Consider the following 25,796-nt stretch of genomic DNA (forward strand, 5'->3'; position numbering starts at 1 on the left):
ATAATAACCAATCCAATCCAATTAAACAGTTCCTTATCAAGTCCACTCCTCCAGCATATCCATATTAAAATCTATTTTCAACCTCAGTTAAATAGACTACTGCCACACAATGTCACAGACCCAATATCCCACAGTTTTTCTCATTCATACTTTGAAATCAAATGAAGCTCTTCTGCTGTGTGGTGTTCAATGTGTAGACAATGGCCGACATATTTTCAGTTGCCACATAGGTTTTTAGAGTTTTTCTGATAAACGTTTCACATGGGGGCTACAAATCCATATTAAGTCACCCAGAATTTGGCTTATTGATAAGTTTGTTTTGTTATCACACTCTCAGATCACCCACATGGGCATCCCATGTATGAATGCAATCTAGTTGTCTTGCTTCCCCAAGTCTGTAGATGAGCTGTTAGGCAGTCATCCTTAGTATCACTGGTTGGAAATGGAAACAAGGTACTCACTATTGTCACAGAACCATGACTCCAGCAGAAAAAGTGGTATGCCACTATTAGCTGCACAGTACACAAATTTCACAATAGGCAGTACTGGATCACAATCCTTTCGTTCAATGTACATGGAAAGAATATCTGTGAATTCTTCTTAAGACACGTTCTTCTGATGCAAGTTGGCAGTCCTTGTAGCCAGTTCTTGATGTGATGTTACAAGCATGGAAGGTATCTTCTGATGTGCAATTGTACCATTTCTGAATGTCCTTCAATCATGAGTTCCTTTGTTTTCCAACAGACCTTTCCCTTTAATTTTCCCTTCAATTATGAGTTTTAATGTCTGGAATCTTTTTCCTCTTGTAATGTATCCTAAATATTGATTTTTCCTTTGTTTTATAGAAGGCAATAGTTCTTTTTGCTTTTTCATCGAATGAAGGGCTTCTTTGGAATTTTCAGCAACCATGGAATCTGTCAATGCATTATTAAAATTTCACAAGGCCATTTGTCTGCAGGAGGAGGCTGCTGTCATTCTGTTGGTGATGTTGGAATATGAAATTAACTCTGAAACTTTAACTGTTAGGAAACTTCTCAATGATCTGACAGTTTTACACATACAGCAAAACATCCTGTATATTGTATTTGCCAATAATTTCATAGAATGCATGAAAAGGAGAGGTAAAGCAAGGCAAGGCAAAATTTTGGACAGAGGATTCAAGAAACAATGGATGATTACACAAAAAATTCATCAACATTTGAGAAACTCTAAACAGCCTTTATAAAAACTTTTTGACTGATGTGATGAAGACCTAGGTGCACAGAACGAATTTATTCTGTTAACAGACTCACAGCCAGGACAATAAATCCACACAATTTACAAAGATGATTTTGGAATGCTATCATGTGGTATTAAAGAGATTCTCCCAAATTGCATTCTTCTTAGTGCAATCTTGTGACATCTATTTTTATCATCTGGTAAATAATTTGATCGAAAAGCTTCAGAACTGCTCTCTCTCAGAGAGAGAGAGAGAGAGAGAGAGAGAGAGAGAGAGAGAGGGAAATCACACCCCGAAGAGACTCCAAGATACATTTCACTGCACATCACCAGTTATTGTCACCACTATTTGGCAAACTGATGCATTACTCGTGCTGTGCTGCGAAACTGCATGATAACAGAGAACATTTTATGAATGTAAATGAAGTTAGTTTTTCTACAACTTTAAAAGAACCATGTACTTGCAAAAAACAGCATTTACAACATGTACAAGATGCCAAGAAAATTACTGCTTCCCTTATTGTTACAATGAATATCGCATCAGCATGTGTAACTCAGCAACTGTAAAATAATAAAGAAATTATTTTTTTATGCGATGTTTGCATGTATGTTGTTTTTTATTTGCAATCCCAAACTTTCCTTTGCCTCTCCTTTTATGAAAATATTAATAAATACAATATAATGAGCATTATGTCTTCTTCTTCTTCTTCTTCTTCTTCCAGTCCTGAGACTGGTTTGATGCAGCTCTCCATGCTACTCTATCCTGTGCAAGCTTCTTCATCTCCCAGTACCTACTGCAGCCTACATCCTTCTGAATCTGCTTAGTGTATTCATCTCTTGGTCTCCCTCTTTGATTTTTACCCTCCACACTGACCTCCAGTACTAAATTGGTGATCCCTTGATGCCTCAAAACATGTCCTACCAACAGGTCCCTTCTTCTGGTCAAGTTGTGCCACAAACTCCTCAATTCTATTCAATACCTCCTCATTAGTTATGTGATCTACCCATCTAATCTTCTTTTCTTCAGAAATGCTTTCCTTGCCGTTGCCAGTCTACATTTTATGTCCCCTCTAACTCGACCATCATCAGTTATTTTGCTCCCCAAATAGCATAACTCCTTTACTACTTTAAGTGTCTCATTTCCTAATCCAATTCCCTCAGCATCACCCGACTTTATTAGACTAAATTCCATTATCCTCACTTTGCTTTTGTTGATGTTAATCTTATATCCTTCTTTCAAGACACTGTCCATTCCATTCAACTGCTCTTCCAAGTCCGTTGCTGTCTCTGACAGAATTACAATGTCATCGGCGAACCTCAAAGTTTTTATCTCTTCTCCATGGATTTTAATACCTTCTCCGAACTTTTCTTTTGTTTCCTTCACTGCTTGCTCAATATACAGATTGAATAACATCGGGGATAGGTTACAACCCTGTCTCACTCCCTTCCCAACCACTGCTTCCCTTTCATACCCCTTGACTGTAAAGAATTTGCGTTAGCATTTTGCAGCTGTGGCTACTAAACTGATATTTCGGTAATTTTCCCATCTGTCAACACCTGCTTTCTTTGGGATTGGAATTATTATATTCTTCTTGAAGCCTGAGGGTATTTCGCCTGTCTCATATATTTTGCTCACCAGGTGGTAGAGTTTTGTCAGGACTGGCCCTCCCAAGGCTGTCAGTAGTTCTAATGGAATGTTGTCTACTCCCGGGGCCTTGTTTCAACTTAGGACTTTCAGTGCTCTGTCAAACTCTTCACGCAGTATCATATCTCCCATTTCATCTTCTTCTACCTCCTATTCCATTTCCATAATATTGTCCTCAAGAGCATCACCCCTGTATAGACCCTCTATAGACTCCTTCCACCTTTCTGCTTTCCCTTCTTTGCTTAGAACTGGATTTCCATCTGAGCTCTTGATGTTCATACAAGTGGTTCTCTTATCTCCAAAGGTCTATTTAATTTTCCTGTAGGCAGTATCTATCTTACCTCTCGTGAGATAACCTTATGCATCCTTATATTTGTCCTCTAGCCATACCTGCTTAGCCATTTTGCACTTCCTGTCGACCTCATTTTTGAGACGTTTGTATTCCTTTCTGCCTGCTTCACTTACTGCATTTTTATATTTTCTCCTTACATCAATTAAAATCAATATTTCTTCTGTTACCCAAGGATTTCTACTAGCCCTCCGTCTTTATACCTGCTGGATCCTCTGCTGCCTTCACTAATTCATCCCTCAAAGCTACTCATTCTTGTTCTACTGTATTTCTTTCCACCATTCCTGTCAATTGTTCCCTTATGCTCTCCCTGAAACTCTGTACAACCTCTGGTTCTTTCAGTTTATCCAGGTCCCATCTCCTTAAATTCCCACCATTTTGCAGTTTCTTCAGTTTTAATCTACAGTTCATAACCAATAGATTGTTGTCAGAGTCCACATCTGCTCCTGGAAATGTCTTACAATTTAAAATCTGGTTCCTAAGTCTCTGTCTTACCATTATATAATCTACCTGAAACCTTCCAGTGTCTCCAGGCCTCTTCCACACATACAACCTTCTTTTATGATTCTTGAATCAAGTGTTAGCTATGATAAAGTTACGCTCTGTGCAAAATTCTACCAGACGGCTCCCTCTTTCATTTCTTACCCCCAATCTGTATTCATCTACTATGTTTCCGTATCTCCCTTTTCCTACTCTTGAATTCCAGTCACCCTTGACTATTAAACTTTCGTTTCCGTTCACTACCTGAATAATTTCTTTTATCTCATCATACATTTCCTCAATTTCTTCATCTGCAGAGCTAGTTGGCATATAAACTTGTGCTACTGTAGTAGGCGTGGGCTTCGTGTCTATCTTGGCCACAATAATGCGTTCACTATGCTGTTTGTAGTAGCTCACCCGCACTCTTATTTTTTATTCATTATTAAACCTACTCCTGCATTACCCCTATTTGATTTTGTATTTATAACCCTGTATTGACCTGACCAAAAGTCTTGTTCCTCCTGCCACCGAACTTCACTAATTCCCACTATATCTAACTTAAACCTATCAATTTCCCTTTTTAATTCCACTTTATTTGCAGGATAACATAACTGCACCTAGGGCTTTAACTTAACAAACCTTGTATTATTATTCTGTACTCTTTTCAGTATGCCAACTGCTGCCTGGAAACTATAGCTTGTGATGTGGCAAAAATGTTAATTCTTCTAAATGACTGATCATCTGAAGCTGACATTTCTGTCACATTCACTTCTGGCCAAGCACTTCATATACCATAAATATGTATAAAATCTGTGATGGTGAGAAGACAGAGTCCCCTTGTAAGATGTGTCAAGTAATATCTGATGTCTACATATTATTTGATGTTAATAATATTTAATACTCTAGTATGTTTTACTAAGATATTTGTCTGTGAGTAGAAGAATGGCCATCAATAAATCCTTTAGGCTAGTCTTAAATAGTCCTTTTTGGTAGCTAAACTTGTGTGTAGTTCAGTCCAAAGTCTTGATGAACCTGAGATGACAAGATGTTCTATCAATGAAGTACTTCAGGATGACTGGCTCTAAACCGGCCTAACAACTGTATTCATCTCAATGGACCATGATTTCTTTTATAAAATGTTCCGATAGTAATAAGAGTTATTCTATTATCGCTTATTCCCTCTGTAAGGCATTTATGGATTTGGGAAATGTATGCTTCTACTTTGATCAGCAGTTATATTTGTTCGTACAACAGTGATCAGGATATCATTCACTGTGTATCTTGACATATCCTAAGCCCTTATCTAGTACCTTCTGTTCTAGTGATAATCATGAATGGAACTTACAGATAGCACAAATAATAGCAAGGGATCCTTTCTTGGTCAGATTGATTGTTTTACATCTTTGAAAGTACTATACAGATATAAGCAAATAATTTTCAGCACCTTCTTACATTTGCACTAGACAATACTTGTCTCAGAATTGTTAGCATCACTGTGAATCGAATTCCTCTGAAGGAATGAACTAAGAGACCTGAAAGTTATGAATATTTCAAGTTCTTTGTGTGTTATCAAAAGTACTAAAATTTGGGCCTCAATAGTAATTCTGTCTCAATTTTGAACTAATATTTCGGCACTTTCATTGTACAGCACCACAACTGAGGTTAATTGTGGCAATTACCAAGGGACACAGAGTGAGCTTTCCTGGTTCTTATTCTCCCTCCTCCAATAAAAATTGCTGTGTGCCTGCAGCAGATCCTGTAGTGGTCATATATTAGTACCAAAACCCTTTATGAAGTGCTTGCAAAAAAATATAAATAAATAAAATAAATTAAATATTAAACCCAAGGGAATTTGTATGTGCTGAGGAGTTGGAAAAATCTAGCCATAACTCTTATTCTTTCTGGATTAAAAGGGCTACCTCTCAACTGACTAGAGGCCATGTAATTTTTATTTCATAAACAAGGAAGACGGTGCTCAGATATGTGGCACACATACCAAATAGGACTAACGGGGGAACACTGAACATGTACAGAGAAGGGCAGCAAAAATTGTCACAAGTTTGCTTAGTCTGTGGGAGTGTCTGAGAGATACTGAAAGAACTGAACTGAAGGCTCTTGAAGACAAACGTGAACTATTCAGAGAAAGTTCATTAACAAAGTTTCAAGAACCAGTTTTAAATGATGACTCTAGAAATATACAACAACCCCTTATGTATTGCTCACATAGGGGTCATGAAGGTAAGATTAGAATAACTGCTGCACGCACAGGAGCATTTGAACAATCATTCTTCCTGCACTCCATACATGAACTGAATGGAAAGATATCCTAATAACTGGTACAATGGGACACACACTCTGCCATGTACCTCATGGTGGTTTGCAGTGTGTAGATTTAGATGTAAAACAATCCACTGCCAAACTTGTGATAAGCTATAGGATGTATGATGAAATCTAAAACTAAACAACATTTACAAAGCAATCTATATATTAGGAATAACCAATAGATTTATTCAAATAAACTGTTCTTCTTACACAGCTGCAGGGGCAGCCTACACAATTTAACAAAGAACCGCATTTTGCACCAGTTGCAGGCAACATACCCCGGAACAAACTTCAGGTACATGAATTTAAACATTTCTTATAGAAACAATGTAACTTGCTATGTTGATGTATCATTAAAAAATCTGGGCTGACATTTGCAAATCTGTTGATGAGACAACGGATGCTGCGGGCCATTTGATGGCTAATCTACCTGTGAGCAAGTTGGAATGAGGCTGCATGTAAACCCTATTTAGTTTATTGAAAACCTTTAGAGGCAACTAATTGTTCAACAACTTATAGTGTGATTAATGATGGACTTAAGGTATGATGGCCAAATGGTACAGAAGAGAGGATCCTGCTGGTGTGCACAGATGCAGCTCTATACATGTTGAAACCAGGGAAATTGCACAATTTATTTTATCCAAAATTTACTGTGTGTAACATTTATGGCTCATTGAGTTGAAACAAGTGGCAGAGACAGGCAGTAATTCTCAGAAGTAAATACACTTACATCAGCAACGAAGGAGATGTCCTTATGTACAACACTTCAAACAGCGGCTACCTGATATAGCTCTGCCTCCAGAGCCAGTGATAACAAGGTGGGCAACGTGAACTGAAGCTATGATTTTCTACAGTACACACTTTGAAAATGGGAAATCAGTGATGGAGAACAATTCTTCCGATTCTACGGTGTCTGTGAGTGAATCTTTGTTAGCATTCGACAGTTTTAAAGCACTGAGTTCAGTTCCATACATCACGAGTCTCTTCAGTTGGCTTCCCCACAGTATCACGAAACAGTAGACTTCAAATATGGCTCTACTGGAGGCTGTGGAAACAATGGAAGATGCAGTTCTGAAGGTTGATGTTGAACCAAGTGAGTGGGTGGTGTAGTTTCTTGTAAACTAAATAAAACACTTGATATTCAAACGATGTTACTTTGTCTACTTTATTTAATAGTGAACATTACTCTTATCACAATTCCCCTTGATAAATATGCACTGTGGACTTCTTGCAAAGCTAAGCAATCTTCCTCTATTTATAAAACATATTTTCATTAATTGTGTATCCCATTCCAGTGTGACTTAAATACTTGAACAGGAGACACTGGTACTTCACACTCTGTAGTAGAACTGAAGTGATTAAGAATTAACATAGATATTTGAATAACCTACCAGTGAACTTCTAACAAAAAGATAAAATTTTAGATCCTACACATAACTACTCCATGACATACTCATGTACATATTTTTTAATCTGATATTACGTGAAATTCGGGCTGTAGTAATATGCAATAAACAAAGACTGAAGGCAGGCACTGATTTCCAAATGTATCCTTCCCTCTCCACCACATACCTGCACCCCCATGCATGTCCCCCCCCCCCCCCCCTCCCAAAACACACAGAGGAAGGGAGGGAGGGAGAGGGAGATAGATACGGTTTCTACTGCTCTTTTAAATTGAGTGGGAACAGACAAACCTGATGGCTAAAGAGAGAATTCATTATGTTCCATACATTGTGTTCTTTCTTCTGTAGGCAGGTTTGTGGCACATTGACAGATCACTTAACATGTGGCAATGAACAATGAGCCCAAGCAAAAAAGTGTTACTTAGCTGGCAGACCTGGTCAAATGTTCGTACGTTGTGACTATCAGAAACAGAAGGGTGGGGAGGAAAAAAAAAAAAAAAAAATCTGGAGAAGTGCAAGAAGCAAATTAACAATTTTGATTCTTTCCTTTACTGGTACCGTGGGATCTTGCTTCATGCCAAATTTCTTGATTCTAGGTCAGTGGGAAGTACGCTACAGGTTTTGATGAGTGACTTGTGAGTATCAAAGTATGAGTCACCCTGTGTTTTAGTCAGTGCGTAGTCATGAGTCATCTAAAATTGTGTGAACAGTCTGCTTGCATCTTTCTGCTGCCATTGTTACATTTTTAAAAGATTGTCGCTCATGGCACCTGTTTCCAACTGAAAATACAGTATCTGTACAAAGCAAGAGCTTACTTGGCTGACAGACAACAATAATTGTAAACACAATGCATATCAATTGAAAAATGTCATTTTACTTACGAAAAGTTATATAAAACTTACTATGTTTGGATGGTTTAATGTAGTAAGCAAACTAATTTCAAGTGGAACTTTTGATCCCAGGCTAGGATCTTCAACCCATGACTGTTGATGGACTTTATGTTTCTGTATGAATTTTGTAATAACCTAGAGAAACAAAATTATATGAAACTGACAATTATATAACAACAAATTATTTTATAAAAAGAATTATACTCAAAGGCAAACTTACTAAAAGCCCATCTTCATTGCGGAATGCCATCTTTACATATCCATAAGCGCCCTTACCAATTTGTTGCAATGTTGTGTATCGTTCACCATATTCACCTGACGTCTGTTCATCTTCACACTGACTCAGGACTGACACTGAACCTGAACGTGTTCTCGAATGTGATATATTAGTTTGGGCGCATGACCTGATTGCCTGTTTGAGAATATAATGAAGCTTTATGAACTTTTCTAGAAGCATCATGTCATTTAAATAAGAGATAATGGCGGAAAAATTAAAAAAAAATCCATCACAAAGTTGCACCAACTCTTGTCTTCAATTATATTTCTTACTTATCTCATCAAACAATGTTAACAAAAATTCTGTGTTATCTACAGCATTTCCAGAAGTTCCTTTCTGAAAATAGTAAGATAAACTTAAGTTGATAGCGTAATGGGTAAGGTCACTCCCTCTGATACATGGGCACTTAATGAATATATTTGAGTGTTCTGCCGAATTTCAAGTAGTAATTAAGTGAGCGATACACTAAATCTCAAAACCAATGACACACTAAAACAAAAACAAAATGGTTTACAGAATTTTTTGAGTGTTTTTGACTGATATTATGATAGCTTAGGACCTACATTTACAAAGAGCAAGTAAGATATTACAGGAAGCAGGTTTTGGAAAGTCAAACTGTTTCTGTTAAAGGAATGATCCACATGAAAGAAGATTTCTTTGAAGCCACAAAGAAGATTATATTCTAGAAAAGTGGCACTATCCAGCCCAAAGGCACATTTAAGATAATCAACCACACGTAGTTGGTTTCATGAGTAATGGCAAAAAATCCCCCTCCCCTCTAATATACATATTTAAAAGAATTTGAAAGGGAATAGACTTTTTTTTAAGGACATACAAAAATATGTGGAACAGGTCTTAGGCTGGGGAGAAATATGTCTAAACTAAAAAAACTCCGCCCGAATAGGCCTTGGAAGGCCCAACAGTACTGACTGGCCACCGTGTCATCCTTAGCCCACAGGCGTCACTTGATGAGAATATGAAGGGGCTTGTGGTCAGCACACCGCTCTCCCGGTCGTATCTCAGTTTACAAGACCGGAACTGCTACTTCTCAATCAAGTAGCTCCTCAGTTTGCCTCACAAGGGCTGAGTGCACCCCGCTTGCCATCAGTGCTCAGCAGACCGGATGGTCACCCATCCAAGTGCTAGCCCAGCCTGACACGGCTTAAGTCTGGTGATGTGACAGGAACCTGTGTGACCATTGTGGCAAGATGTTGGTGAGAAATAACATCCGTGCTAGTAAAAATATTCAAAGAAAACTGGCGGAATTTTGTTAGTTATGTTTAAATGATCCTGAAGACAAATTATCGAAGGAATGAAGACAAATTATCGAAGGAATGAAGACAAATTATCGAAGGAATGAAGAGAAATTATCGAAGGAATGAAGAGAAATTATCGAAGGAATGAAGAGAAATTATCGAAGGAATGAAGAGAAATTATCGAAGGAATGAAGAGAGAAAATGCCTCAGACCTTCTTCACGATCCTAAGGTTCCAATAAATAGAAAATTGTACAATAGTTCAAAATTTGTGGAACCTGGAAGATGACTTTCTGTGTTAGCTGAAATGGACTCAATGTTACATTTCAAGTGGTTGAATCTCATATGAAAAATGTTTTGCAGAAACAGAGATGAATAAAGTCTCTGGACAGAGGTTTATGGTGCAACAGAAAGGCTGATCACGGATATTACCTCCAAGGTAACTTACTGCCCCACAGAGACAAAATAGGACACGATTTGTATCCACTGCACATAAAACAAAGATAAATTACATAAAGGAACCCAAGGATGTCACTGAGATGAATACTTAACCCTTTAGCAATAAATGAATATGAAGTGAATTGTGGGGAACTTTGGGATTGGATATATAATGTTGATATTACTCTATTACTAGCCTGTCCCAGTGAGTTGTCCACAGTACTGTTGAAGCTTGATGTCAAAGTGAGGTTGCCACAAGTTCTGCCTCCTTCAGCTATTTCTTCAGGATCTCTAGAAATCCAAACACAGTACACAAGACGACCGCAAACCAGCACCACTGCTCTTACACGATATACAATATCTGTAAAATAATAAACCAAAAGCTTAGTAATGGGGGTGTAAGATTGAAATCTATCACCTAAATATTAATGCAAACATTCTCACCTAAATTTGATCCATCCTTATGCCTGCCATATCCAAAATAACTCCCATCAGGAAATTGCTGTCCTTCAACTTGCTTCACAACTTCTGTATGAGTGATGCCAGCATCTCTTGAGATAACTCTTCTCAGAAACCTCTTTCCTGTAGCTGGGGTGGATGTCAGATTATCACACGGAATATTTGCCGGGTCAAATATTTTTGGACACTGCTGGCACAGATTTGATTCTCCTCCTACTGATCTGGAAACACCCGATAAATCCGCATGTATCTCCCCTTCTGCATTACACCTACAAACATTTTCGATACTTATCACATTGAAATTGTTCTCAGAGACGGGGAGAGCTTCATTACTTGATACATTAAGTTGTAAGCTATTAGCTGATTTTTGTACTGCTGCTGAATAACTTATGTGGGCTGGAGTATTACATGTGCCCTGACAGGAGTCAATCAAATTAGCTCCTTTCTGATGAATGCATGCTTCAGTTATTACTGCTGGCAGAATTTCAATACTATCTTCATCATCTGAGGCAGTCTGAAAATTGTCTTCTTCCTCCATGAAATCCATATGTGGTGACACAATTGGAGTTAACTCTCCATTATCACTATTGTTTTCCGCATCTGTCACAGCATTTTGATCCCTTGCAGGTAAACTCAGGGTACATGGAGGCACAACTTTTTCTTTTCTCATTGCTTCATTAAGGACTAAATTTGATCCAATGTCCGAAATAGACTCATTAACAGGGAAAATGCTGTGGTCATCCACAGTTACAGTGGATGGTCTGGCTTCTCTGAAAACAAAGGAAATATGCAATAATATTAAACTCAATAAGAAATGTAATTATTTCTTTGTTGTTATACCATTAACCAATATAAAACAATTCACATAACAAATAAACAAGAGTTTCATTAAGATATAAATATTGACATTTATTTACAACAGCACGACAATCAAAAAATCTAAAAACACAGAAGCAATATCAGTATGACAAAAAAGTGCGAAGTATTTAACGTTCCACGATAAAAACAATTACTTAATCAGCTCTTAAAGAAAGGAAAACTTCCTTTCTTAAGTCAAGAATATATAATACTCAGATACTGGGCTGTCAACGTGGGCTGAAATTCTTTCAGAGGGGGCACAATACCAGCAACACTGGGGCGTCCAGTGTTGTTGGGAAGAAGGTGGGTGTGCGGGTACCATGGGGGTGAGGAGGGAAACAGATTCAGTGTAGATGTTCTAGGAATGGCCTATGGCTTTAAGCAGGGATTACAGGTTATTTGGACTTCTGGGCTGGGATCACTATGGCAGGGTTTATAGGTGGAGGAGTCAGTCAAGTAGGCAAGGTAGTCACTGTGATCCATAACGCCAGTGGCTGAATCTTTCTGTAGAGAGAGTGAATAGGCGAGGATCTGTTTTGACACTGTATGGCTGTCCTCCCTTCTGCTGCAAGGTTGATGTTCTGGGGAAGGATGGCGAGTCCATAATGGTCATAAGAAATTCCTGGAAGGTGACCAGAGGATGGTTATGTGGAAGGGGGGAGGATCACAACTGGGTATATTTTTGAAGTGGGAGAGCCAGGGTTCAGTGTTGGGATTGGATTGAGTTCGATTGGGGGGCTGGTGGCAAAGAGGTGTGTTCCACTGCAGTGACTGTAAGTAAAGTAGGTCCAACATAAGGTGAGGTCTCAGAAAGTACTGATACTTGTATGGAGATGAGGATTTTGGTGGGAAGGTAACAAATGTTCTATGATTGTTTCGGATTTAGTGCACTGTTAAAAGGGAGTTCTAGGGTAGGTGGCAAGCTGAAAAAATCAGTTAGGCAGAATCTGGATGCTATAAGGCATTCACGAGGAGGAAAAGGGATTCAATTTCAGAGATTCAGTTTGCACAAACAGTTTTCCTGTGCCGTATCGTCACATATACCAAATACTGCCACCACCCAAAGAACCAGTGACAAAGGAGTGCTCACTCCCATCACCCAATAAAACTCATGAACTGGAACAATTTAACGACATCCTTTGTCAGGGCTTTGATTGTCTATCATTATTGAGTAACATCCTACCCCAGATCCTTCCCATCTCACCCTCAACCTACAGTAACAGTTTCTGCCCCTTCTGCCCTATCACTTCCTACCAACTGATGTCACAACCTTCATTGTGCACTGTTCTCTGCAAATGCACCCACTGATCTTTCTCCCTTCTCTGTACCTCTCCTTTCTGCATCACTTGTTTCCTCCTCTCCCTCCCCCACAGCCTTCTGATGCTGCACCAGGTAGCCTTGTCTATCACCTCTTGTTGCTGCATGCTCCACCACACAAAACTGTTTCCTCCTCTCCCACCTGTATACTTCTATCCACCCCCTTCCCCACTTCACTACAAACTATTTCTCTCACTTGACACATGTCAGTTTGAGTCTGGCCTGAAAAGCCAGGGTAGAGGTGATGTGTGTGAGGTAAGCTTGTTTGTGTGGATGCTTGTGCATTATTCTTTCTGTGAAAGGTTTTGGCCTAAAGCTTAATATGTAACAATGTTTTTGCTGTTCCTGTCTCCAACTCAATGTATCAACCTTACGGTGAGTAGCAATTATCCTTTCCATAATTGTTAACCACTAAATTATGAAGTAAATATGTTATTTCAAAATAAAACAACAGTTTATGAAGAAAATTATTTCCCCCTCAAGAAATTCACAGTAGCTGTGGACTTATACACACAAAAGAACTGTAGATAAAATTCATGAAGGTGCTGCAAGCACAGACCTTTATTTTATTAGTGTGAAAGAAGGAATGAAAGTAATGACTGAGCGGCCTTCAAGAAAAGAAGATTTAGGATGATGTGAATAACTCTGCTATGAATATTCAAGTAAATAGCTAGGTAAGTTAACGTAACTTGCAAAGTATTAAAAAGAAGAGTTGAGAGAGGTACTGTGGCAACACCAAGAATTATTTTTGTCTCAGTTTGGACTAATGAAAAAATGTGTGTTTGTAACTTAGAACTAAAAACTTATGAACCATATCACTTAAAATCTTAATTTGTGCTTATAGCTAAGAAGCCTGCTGCTGGTCAGGAGATTTCAAGAGCCAAACGACCAAGGACTTTGCCTGCCTCCAAGGCACCAATATCCATACCGTAGATTCAACCACAAAGAGGTATCTGTGGAGAGTCCAGAAAAGATCCTGAAAAGGTGCAGCAGTTTCCAATTGCTGCAGGGATGACTGACTGCATGACTGACCAATCTGGCCTTTTAACATTAGCCAACATGTAATCACTATGATGGCACTGCTAATGGTTGAAAGCGAGATGAAAATCACATGTGACATATTTCCTGAGCACATGCAGCTCTACTGCATGGATAAATTATGATGCCATCCACGTGCATAATATATTCCAAAGGTAAAATAGCCCCCCTTTCAGATTGCAGGGCACGGAATACTCAGGAGACTGTTGTCATTAGGAGAAACAAAACTGGCATGCTATGACTAGGTGTACAGAACATTAGAGCCCTTACCCATGCAGGTAGGTTACAGAATTTAAGGAGAGAGATGAGTAGATTAGAGATCTATACAGTGGGAATTAGTGACATAATATGGTAGGAAGAATAGAACTCCTGGTCAGGCCAGCATAGCGTTATCAACACAACATCAAATAGGGATAATTTAGGAGTAAATTTAATAATGAATAAGAAAATATTAGTGCAAGTATGCTACTGTAAACAGTATTGATAATGTATTATAGCAGCCAAGATAACACGGTAGTACAAGTTTATATGTCTACTTCAACAGTTACTGAAGAAATATATACGGAAATAAACGAAATTATTCAGTTGAGGAACAAAAAAATTAATATTGATGTTGAACTAGAATTCAGCAGTTGAAAAAGGATGAGGAGGAAAAGTAGTAGGACAGCATGGATTGGGATAGAGGTATGAAAGATGAAGCCTCCTGGCAGAATCTTGCACCAAGCAGAATTTGAATACTGTTGATAATTGCTACAAAAATCATGAAAGAAAGCTGTATATAAGCAAGACACCTGGAGACACTAGAAGGTTTCAAACAGATTACATAATAGTAAGACAAAGTTCTGAAACTAGATTTTCAACTGCAAAACTTTTTCTAGGGCAAATGGTGATCCTGACCACAATTTATTGCTAATGATTTGCATGTTAAAGCTGAAGAAATTGTAGAATGGCAGGTAGTTAAGGCGATGAGACTTGGATAGTTTCACAGTGAGTTTTAGCAACAACTGAGTGAAATATGGGTAAAGAACAGAACAGAACATGAGTGTGTAGCTTTGAGAGGTAGGGAGGTTGGTTGGTTGGGTTAATGATTAAAGGGACCAAAATATGCGAGTGTCAGTCCCTCCTAGCTGGAACAAACCCAAAGAAAGAAAACACCAAGGTCTACTGTAGGTCATCAAAGTTGAGAAAAAGGAACAAGAATGGAGAAAAGAAAGGAAAGGAAAGGAAAGGAAAGGAAAAGAAGAAAGGCGGGTGAAGTACACCATCCAGGGAGATGCTGGAGGCCCCGAAAGGCTAAGAGTGCAATGGGCAACACACGTGCCATTTACCAGAGACACCCCACTCAACAATACACAGAAAAAACACGGCGAGAGAAGCACAGAAAAACAGAGGAAGATCACCAGTCGAACAGAACACTTGAGAAGGAGGAGGAAGAAAAGCAAAAGGTAGGACTAGTGCTGGGGTGGATCACCAAGCCCAGACAACAGCTGCCCATTCAGGCCAAAGGTGGTAACAGCGCGTCCTGCCAATGTCTGAGAGGAGCTCAGCCAAGGTGTTGGGAGAGGTTTAATTACCCGGAGCTTGTTCCCATGAAGAGAAGACCAGTGGTGACCAAAGTGACACCACCTGCTCACAGACGGCAACACATATCAGCCAAAGGGATGGAAGAACTAGTGGACTGAGGTAGGACTGCAGCCTTGGCAGCAGCCTCATTTCCTGTCAGGCAAATGTGACCAGGAACCCACACGAACATCACAGCAGCTCCCTCAACAGTGAGTGAGTGGAAGCGACTTGTTGCACTAAGGGACGGACTGTGTACAGCACACAAGGATTCTGAAGGTTATCGACAGAATCTGAGCATATGACACAATTAAAAAGCCTTTGTCAACAGATGTACTAGATAGCTGGACAAAGGGCGAATAGCTCTGCTGTTAATACTGAGTACTGTTCTGGAAGCCGTTACTGAAAGGGAGATAACAGAGAAGAGGGATGTGCCCCATACTGGCAGTTGAGGGAATAATTGGAAAAGGAGGCGTACGATGGGTTGTCAGGCATGACAGACAAATATCATGTGTATCTTCCAAGGAGAACATCATGCCAGTATGACACCGGAAGATCGACAGCTCCTGCACAGAGACACTCAACCAGGCTAGCGAAAAACGCACCAGTGGACAAATGTTTTCACGATGGTGCATTGTATTAAGGCAGCATAAGGTGAACAGACATGCAGGTGAATAAATGAAAGATTCATACTTCAGTTATGAATGGACAAGGGAGTGATACAAATGGAGGAGGGTGGCCCGATCCGCTCCACAGGAAGTAGCATTTAGGACACATAGGACATGGAGAGACCAGGTACAGCGTGTGGCCAAGTAAGACACATGGGAGGACCAAGGAAGTTTCCTATCAAGCATGAGCTCAAGGAATTTTGTAGTTTCAGCGAATGGAAGAGTAACCGGCCCAAGCTATAAAGATGGTGGAAGAAACCAATTGCACAGTCAGAAATTTATACAAACTGTTTGTCAGTGGAAAAGCGAAAGATGTTGTCGATGCTTCATGATTAAAGATGTTTGAGACATTGCTGAAGATGCCACTCCAGGAGCAAGTCCAGGCAGAAGTGTGATACATCACAAAGTTGTTGACGACAAGGGAATCGGACATGCCTAGTGGAAGACTGGCCATAACAGAATTAATGGCTACAGCAAAGTAGACGACATTCAGGAAGGTGTCTTGAGGCATCCTGTCTTTTAAAAATTACTGAAGGAAACGGAGCAGACGGACATGGACATGTTGAGATGAGTGTCAATAAAATACACAAAACAGGAAGGTAAAATAGGACGTACAATACACGTAACAAAAGTTGGAAAACTATGAGCGTACACACACAGAACCATGGAACGATGTAGTGAGTCAATAGTAGAACATTAACGACACAGGAAGAAAGTGATATAAGGAGCTAAAACAACATGACAGATGAATGTGGCTGGCTGACCTCAAGAACAAAAAAAGACGGAAGCCAGCTAATCTGCAACACACTAAAATCCCCAGCTTAAAAGTTTACACCAGAGTCCAGACATATCACAAAACTTTAAAACCTTAGTCACACTTGTCTCATCATCAGCTAAAATAGAGGGCAGATCCCCACCAATATTTGCTTCTGCCCTTGCATCATGATATAAAATGGACTCCGTTGAAGTATGGCAGATAGATGTGCACACCAGTAGCATCAAAAAACGAGGGATCCTCTTGCCGTAATAAAAAGCTAAGTGTGAGACACACAAGGGTAACTACTTCCCGTCTGAGCAACTGGCAGGAGGAACACCATAGCCAGGTTGTTGACTTCACCAACTACAGCTTATTGGCCACCTCTGCCAGCCATTCATCATCCCACAACTGCATGCACTTCCTGTGTAGTGCAGAAACAACAGCCTGCAAGGGAATAGAACACGGTGCCACATCCTGTCCTCTGCGCGCCTGCTTGGCAGCCTGATCGGCCTGCTCATTTCCCCATACCCCTAAATGACCTGGCACGCAGCAGAATATCAGCTTACCCTGTCATTGGGGCAAGTACAGTTGGTCATATATCAGCCGGACCAACTCTAATGTTTGCCCCGATTACTACGCATCTGCTCCAGTGCCTTCAGGATCGTGTGGAGCTCCGCTGAGAAAACAATAAACTTGTCAAGAAGGCGAAACCCTGTTGACATGGTCAGGGAACACAACACAGCAGCCAAGGGAATTCCCTTGTTTGGAACCATCAGTGTACACTACTGTGAGAGACTGAAATGTAAAATCTAACGTACCATTTTTCTTAAATTTGTGAAGTCTTAAAATAAGTCTGGTTGGTTGGTTGGTTTGTTTGTTTAAAAGTGGTGGGGGGAGAGAGGGGGAAGGGAGGGGAGAGGGGAAGGGACCGAACTGTGAGGCCATCAGTCCCTTGTTCCCAGTAAAATAATTACACAAAGAAAGAATAAAAGGAAGGAGATGTACAGCACAATAACAGGAGAAACGAAGAACCAGAAGAACAACAGGACAACCAACACTACCATGGACAAAACAGGAAAAGAAAACCACAGAGAGAAGCAAGAAACAGGTAGAAATGGTAAAAATAAGAGATCAGATGACCGTGGCTGGTCAACCACACTAATAAAAAGGAAATACCAGCCACTCCGCGACACATTAGAACATCCACCCTAGAAGCATTAGAGTGGAGAACACAAAGGGACAAAGGACATGTGCTAAAACTTATATAGAATGATAAAACCCACCCTCGCAGATAAAACGTAAAACTAAATTAGCCAATGAGGTGTTATCAGCTAAAATTAATCGCAAATAGTCCAGTAACTGTAGAGTCCACTGCAAGGCAGCCACAGAACGGCAGCTCACCAAGATATGGGCCACTGTCAGCAGGGCGCCAGACTGACGCTGAAGTGGGTCATCAGAGCGAAGGAGGTAGCCCTGTTTCAGCCAAGCGTGGCCAATGCGGAGCCGGCAGAGAGCCACAGAGTCCCTGCGAGAGGTTCGTATGGAGGACTGCCACACATTGATAGTCTCCTTAATGACATGAAGTTTGTTGTGCATGCTGAGGTTATGCCATTTCCTCTTCCAAAGACGCAAAACCTTGCGGTGTAGTACTGAACGCAAGTAAGTTGCAGAGAACTCCATAAGCGGTTTATGTGTAGCCTGTTTGGCCAGAATGTTGGCAAGTTCGTTGCCTGGGATTTTGATCTGACCTGGGGTCGAGACAACACAACTGAACGGCTGGATCATTCCAAGGCACAGATAAACTCCTGAATGGTTTCTACCAAAGGATGACGAGGGCAGCACTGGTCGACAGCCTGTCAGCTGCTCAAGGAGTCAGTACACAGAAGAAAGGACGCCCCAGGGCATCAACGGACGTGTTCAAGAGCACGAGATGTAGCCACCAGCTTGGCAGTGAAAACACTGCAGCCATTGGGCAAGGAATGCTGTTCAATATGTCCTCCATGGACATACGCAAAGCCAACATGAGCATCAGCCATCAAGCTGTCGGTGTAAACCACTTTGTGGCCTTGGTACATGTCAAGAACCAAGAGGAAGTGGCAGCAGAGAGCTGTGGGGTTAAATGAGTCCTTAGGGCCAAGTGAAAGGTCCATGCGAAGTTGCAGCCTAGGTGTACACCATGGAGGTGTACGTGAATGGACCTTAAGTATAGGTGGTAATAGCAAGGACTTCAGATCAGAAAGAAGGGATCGGACACGATCTGCAATTGGAAGCCCTGACCTGGGCCACCGATGCAGGAGATGAACTGCTCTGGGTGGAAAAAGGAGATGGTGATTTGGATGTGCAGGAGAACTACGAAAATGTGCAATGTAACTAGCCAGCAGTTGTGCACCCCTAACCTGCAATGGAGGGACTCTGGCCTCCACCAGGACACTTGTCACCAGCCTCGGCCTAAATGCTCCTGTTGCTAGATGAATGCCACAGTGGTGCACTGGGTTGAGTAAATGCAATGCTGAGGATGGTGCCGAACCACAAACCTGACTCCCATAGTCAAGGTGGGATTGAGCAATGGCTCTGTAGAGCTGCAGCAGTGTAGACCGATCTGCACCTCAGTTGGTGTTGCTCAGGCAGTGGAGGACATTGAGGTGCTGCCAGCACTTTCGCTTAAGCTGATGAACTTGAGAAAGCCAAGTCAATCGGGTGTCGAAAACCAGTCCTAAGAATCAATATGTCTCCACTACAGTGAGTGGATCTTCATTAAGGTAATGTTCTGGATGTGGGTGAACAGTACAACGCTGACAGAAGTGCAAAAACACATGACTTTGCGCCCGAAAATGGAAATTGTGGGCTAGAGCCCATGATTGTGCCTTGCGGATGGCTCCCTGCAGGAGCCGCTCAGCAATACCAGTACTGGTTGAGCAGTACAAAACGCAGAAGTCTTCTGCATACAGAGAACGTGAGGCGGCCGGCCCTACAGCTGCTGCTACCCCATTAATGGTCACTAAAAATAGAGACACGCCCAATACAGAGCACTGCAGGACCCCATTCTCCTGGATATGGGGGTAACTATGGGAGGCACCAATTTGGACACGGAAAGTATGAAGCAACAGGAAATTTTGGATAAAAATTGGCAGCAGGCCTCGGCGACCCCTCTCGTATAATGTGGCAAGGATATTATGTCGCCAGGTGGTGTCATACACTTTTCATAACTCAAAAAAAGACGGCAACCAAGTGTTGGCGACTGGAAAAGGCTGTTCTGATGGCAAACTCGACGGACACAAAATTATCAGTGGTAGAGTGACACTGGCGGAAGCTGCCATGACATGGAGCCAGTAGGGCACGTGACTACAGGACCCAACCCAACCGCTGACACACCATACATTCCAGAAGCTTACAAAGAATGTTGGCGAGGCTGACAGCTATCCACATTAAGTGGGTTTTTACCAGTTTTGAGCACCTGAGTGATGGTGCTCTTCCGCCATTACGATGGCAACACATCATCGCACCAGATCCGTTTGAAGATGAGGAGATGTCACTTGCAGTCAGACGAGAGATGTTTACTCATCTGACTGTGGATCCGATCTGGCCCACGAGCTGTGTCAGGACAATGTGCAAGGGCACTGAGGAGCTCCCACTCCGTAAATGGGGCATCATAGGATTCACTGTGGCGTGTATTGAACGAGAGGACTTTACCTTCCTGCCGCCGTTTGACAGTGCGAAAGGCTGTGGGGTAATTCTCCAACGTTGAGGCTCAAGCATAATGCTCAGCAAGCATGTTTGTGTCGGTAGAGAACACGCCATTTATGTTAACACCAGGGACACCTGTTGGGGTCTGGTACCTAAGAACACATCTGATCTTTGCCCAGACTTGGGAAGGTGGCGTATGGCACCCAATGGCTGAGACATATCTCTCCCAACACTCTTGCTTCCGTCATTTCATAATTTGGCAAACGCGGGCACTGAGCTATTTACAGGCTATGCGGTGCTCCAGCAAAGGGTGCTGCTTATGCCACTGTCGAGCTTGCTGAGGCTCCTTAATTGCCTCAGCGACTTCCAGTGAACAGGAAAGGACTGCCTATCACTGGGAGCACCCTAAAGAGCAAGGGATCATCTTTTCTGCCACAGTAGTTGTAGTCACCTGCTCAACCATCACATCCAAGTTACCACGTGGGGGAGATTCAACGGTGACAGCAGAGGTGAAAGTTTCCCAGTTCACCTTGTTTAAAGCCCATCTGGGCAGGTGTCCACGGGCCAGACACCGGGTCAGTGACAGAAAGATGGGGAAGTGGTCACTACCATACAGATAGTCATGTGCCCTCCAGTGGATAGATGGGAGAAGTCCTGGGCTGCGAAGTGATAAATCAATGCCCGAATACCTATCATGAGCCACACTGAAATGTGTGGTGGCCCCAGTATTTAAGAGGTAGAGGTCGAATTGAGGCAGTAAAGTTTTGACATCTCTGCCTCGGCCGGTAAGGACGGTGCCACCCCATAAGGGGTTATGGGCGTTAAAATCTCCTAAAGTAGGAAAAGTTAGGGAGTTGATCGATCAGTGCAGTTAATACATTCAGGGATACAGCACCATCTGGAATAAGATATACATTGCAGACAGTTATTTCTTGTGTCGTCCTTATTCTAACAGCCACAGCTTCAAGTGGGGTTTGAAGGGGTACAGTTTCACTGCAGACTAAGTTTAGGACATAAACGCAAACTCCACCTGACACTCGATTATAGTCGCTATGGCTCCTGTAGTATCCCTTATAGCTGCAGAGGGCAGGGGTCCGCCTTGCCGGAAACCAGGTTTCCTGGAGGGCAATGCAGAAATTAGGTGTAAAGCTTAACAGTTGCCATACCTCAGCCAGGCGGTGGAAAAAACTGCCGCAATTCCACTGGAGGATGACGTCATCGTGAGACTGGGGAGACATGCAACATTCAATAAGGCCGTTTACACCTCAGGGTCACCTGCAGGTCCACCGACTTTTTGCCTGAGCAGTCTATATCCATTGTGTGCGAAGGTCCGGTGAAATCTAGGTCATCAGCGGATGCCAGAATCTCCACCTCATCCGCAGACGCAGAGACTGCAATTCCCTTGGTCTTGTGGACCTCCTTTTTGTATTTCTCTCGCTATTCCTTGGGTTTCTCTAGCTGGGAGAACTTCACTGATTCAGTCTCCGGGACTGAAGATAAGTATGAAGCCCTACAACCAGCTGCTTTTGGGCTCTTCAGCCACTGGCAGGTGTCATCTTTCCCACTAGCAGAAACCTGGGAAGGGAGTGACCCAAGGGACCCCTTCCTAGCGAGAGGAGCCAAAGAAGATTTACGCTTCTCCGGCTCTGAAGTGGGGACTAATATCCCCGATGGTTGGGGGAGAAGAGGGACAGGGTGGGCAGGTGCTGCTCCTGAAGTACGTGGTGCGGGACCAACAGGGAAGGAAATGCCTCCCATCATCAAGGGAGCAGGTGTAATCTTCTGGTTCTGAGAGGCAACAGGAATGCGACAAACTCATGGGGAGACAACTGTTCTTGTGGCGGCGGCGTAAGATGTGGTCATAGCCACAGGATGTAGGTGCTCAAATTTCCTCTTAGCCTCAGAGTAGGTCAGTTGGTCCAGGGTCTTATATTCCACGAGTTTCCTCTCTTTGTGTAAAATCCCGCAGTCTGCCGAGCAAGGTGAATTATGCTCTCCGCAGTTGACACAGATGGGAGGGGGAGGGGGGGGGGGGGGGGCACATGGAGTATTGGAAGCCCACAATCTCGACATGTGACTCTGGAGGTACAACAGGAATACATACGGCCAAACTTCCAGCACTTACAGCATCGCATCGGGGGAGGGGATATGTGGCTTGACGTCACAGCGGCAGACCATCAACTTGGCCTACACTGGCAATGTGTCACCCTCTAAGGCCAAGATGAAGGTGCTGATGGAAACCTGATTATCACTCTGACCCCGATGGACGCGCCGGATGAAATGGACACCTAACCGCCTTAAACTGGTGCGCAGCTTGTTGTCAGACTGCAACAAAAGATCCCTATGGAATATAATACTCTGGACCATATTTAATCTCTTATGGGGTGTGATGGTAACAGAAACCACCCCAACTTGTCACAAGCGAGTAATGCCCGTGACTGGGCAGAGGATGCTGTTTTTATGACCCACAGTGCATCTTGGACAAGCCCTCCACCTCCCCAAATTTGTCCTCCAAATGCTCCACAAAAAACTGAGGCTTCATGGACACAAAAGATTCCCCACCAACTCTCGTACAAACAAGGTACCAGGGCGAATGAGCTTCACTGCCATCCTTAGCCAGTCATTCCTCCCATGGTGTGGCCATGGAGGGGGACAATTTGGGGTCATATTTCTTAGCACTGAAGTTAGGCTTTACCCACTTAAGAGACTGCTGGCAGCAGACCACCAGCAAGAGATGACGTACTTCGCTTCATGGCATGTCACCCGCCCTGATGCTACCCACTCCGACCAGGGGGCCTCTCCACAGGTGCAACGCAGCCTCAGCAAACACCACCTGGCAGGATGGCCATTGCCGAAGGTCCCGATGCCCCAAGGAGGTGGGCATCTACTCCATGGCATACGTGGTGAGTTAATGGCACAAGCATCAGCAGAGTGATCCCTGAGTTGTCAAGGGGCTACAACCAACACGGTACATGGTGGCCCCACCACAACAGACTGGCTACCTTGCTGGATATGAGGTGCTAAGAAGTCCATGGTCATCATCAGCACAGAAAGCGACACTGCATAGTGGAGAATGCACCCAGGAAGGTGTCCTCGCCCAAGCAATGGAGAATGAGCGGGACTGCAATGCGACAATGAGAAAGTGGGCTAAACATCTCAATGCACGATGGATGCAATGCACCACATAAGGCGGCCTTCCCCAATCTGCTCGCTCTTCGGGAACATTTAGAAAGATGGAGGTCAAACCCGACAGGGGCCAACACATAAAGGCCAAAACGTGTGCGATTCCTTTTAGGATGCATATTATGACAGGCAGGAATACCCTCAGACCTGGAGGGGGATCTAAAATAAGTCTGAGCCTCCAGAGAAGCCAAGGTGGAAATCTGCTGCCACTGCAATGTAAAATATGAAGACCAGCCACACCCATTTCTAGAACGCAATCCTATGCAAGAATCCAATAGGTTCTTGTTGCCTGTTGCAAAAAAGCCTTTTCAGTGGAGGCTGAGCAACAGTATAGTAGGCAGGTGTGTATAGTGTGGACAAGGTTTTACACGCCTCGTGCACCATAAGTAGATGTCGCCTGACGTGAAGTGACGGTTCACCAGACTCTGCGAAGAGGCTTGATATAGGGCCTGATCTGAATGCCCTGGAGGCCAAACGAATCCCTTCTTGATGCACTCAAAATTGAGCCGAGATTGCAAAACTGACAGTCTGCTCCCCATGTACAGTGGCTAAGACATTAAGACATCGTAAAATACTTAAAGCATTAAGTGATCGCGTTTCAGATTCTTAAGATGTGGTAACCATGTAAGCTTAAAGTAAAATATGAGCCCCAGAAACTTCACTGTGTCTTTAAAAGTAAGGACAGCGTCCCTCATCGTCAACTCGCGAAAGTTTAAAATTGTGTGGTTGCAGCTGCCATATGATTGCCACGTTGCATACCATGATTCGTCACTCCACACACAGTTTTTCGACTGTTCAATTGTCCAGTGTTTACACTCTGAGGCAGGTGTCGTTTGGCAATTACCAGTGTGACGTGTGGCTTATGAGAAGCCGCTCAACCATGAAATCCACCTTTTCTCACCTTCCCACATAACTGTCTTAGTATTTGCAGTGGATCCTGATGCAGTTTGGAGTTACTGGGCGATGGTCACGATAGATGTCTGCCTATTACACATTATGACCCTCTTCAATTGTTGGCAGTCTCTGTCAGTCAACAGGTTAGGTCGGCATGTACACTTTTGTGCTGTACATGTCCCTTCACATTTCCACTTCACTATCACATTGAAAACAGTGGACCTAGGGATGGTTAGGAGTGTGGAAATCTCGAGCACAGACGTATGACATAAATGACACCCAATCACTTGACCACATTCGAAGTCCGTAAGTTCTGTGAAGTGCCCCATTCCGCACTCTCACACTGTATAATAACTACTGAAGTTGCGGATACGGAGTATCTGGCAGTAGATAGTAGCAAATGCACTTAATATGCAAAATGTTTGTTTTTGGGTTGTCCCGATACTTTTGATCACATAGTACTGCCAAAGTTGTCTGTGCACTGTTATACAGTTATTAAATTTAATAGTTTTCAACAGTGTTTTGTCCTGTTTATGATGAAATAATGAGTTAATAAACTTTTGGAAACGTTCGTTCACTGTGTTTTTTAGAGTTTTCCGTGTGTGGAAGCCTTTAGTAAATTTCGTGAGGTAGTTTTTGGCTTACATTTCTTATTGTTTCTAGTGAAATATTTCAGTAAAATTTTTATTCACCATTTTAACTTCACTGAATGTTCCAGTGGCCACTTGAATATTTGGTTTTAGCTAATAAATTTTGTGATGTTTTGTTGGTATCAGTATTAGTTTAGTAGTATTAATGAAGTCATTGCTTTCTTAGTAGAGAGAGAGTTTAGAGACTGCTACTGTTAGTCCTATAAGTAGTTCTACTGGTGTAACTGAACTCTAATAAAGTAGACATTTTGTTTTTTCAGTAATTGTAAAATTTTACCATGAGTGAGAAGTGTTGGCTCTGTCGTATGTTTGTGAGTAATGGGTTATGGTGTGGGATTTGTTCAAAGTATTTTCATTTGGGGGGGGGGGGGGCAATGGGGAAGCCAGGGGGCATTATAGTGAGATACTCTTGTGGGAATGAAGACATAAGTTGATAGAAGAGCGAACGATAT

The 25,796-nt window shown here is 42.2% G+C and overlaps 1 protein-coding gene across 5 annotated transcripts in view; it reads right to left on the minus strand.

Moving 5' to 3' along the window:
- LOC126345965 (PAS domain-containing serine/threonine-protein kinase) overlaps window positions 1–25,796 on the minus strand; it is a 212,289-nt gene that overhangs the window by 55,553 nt on the left and 130,940 nt on the right. For 3 of the 5 annotated variants that reach the window (XM_050002148.1, XM_050002146.1, XM_050002150.1), the window contains 4 exons: window positions 10,721–11,505; window positions 10,462–10,637; window positions 8,528–8,719; window positions 8,320–8,442 (listed from right to left, as the gene is read on the minus strand). In XM_050002148.1, coding sequence (XP_049858105.1) covers window positions 8,320–8,442; window positions 8,528–8,719; window positions 10,462–10,637; window positions 10,721–11,505 — 1,276 coding nt within the window. The remainder of the gene's footprint in view (window positions 1–8,319; window positions 8,443–8,527; window positions 8,720–10,461; window positions 10,638–10,720; window positions 11,506–25,796) is intronic. The other 2 variants (XM_050002149.1, XM_050002147.1) reach the window with 1 other exon arrangement.

Source organism: Schistocerca gregaria, chromosome 1, assembly GCF_023897955.1.
Source record: "Schistocerca gregaria isolate iqSchGreg1 chromosome 1, iqSchGreg1.2, whole genome shotgun sequence".
Lineage (NCBI taxonomy): Eukaryota > Metazoa > Arthropoda > Insecta > Orthoptera > Acrididae > Schistocerca > Schistocerca gregaria.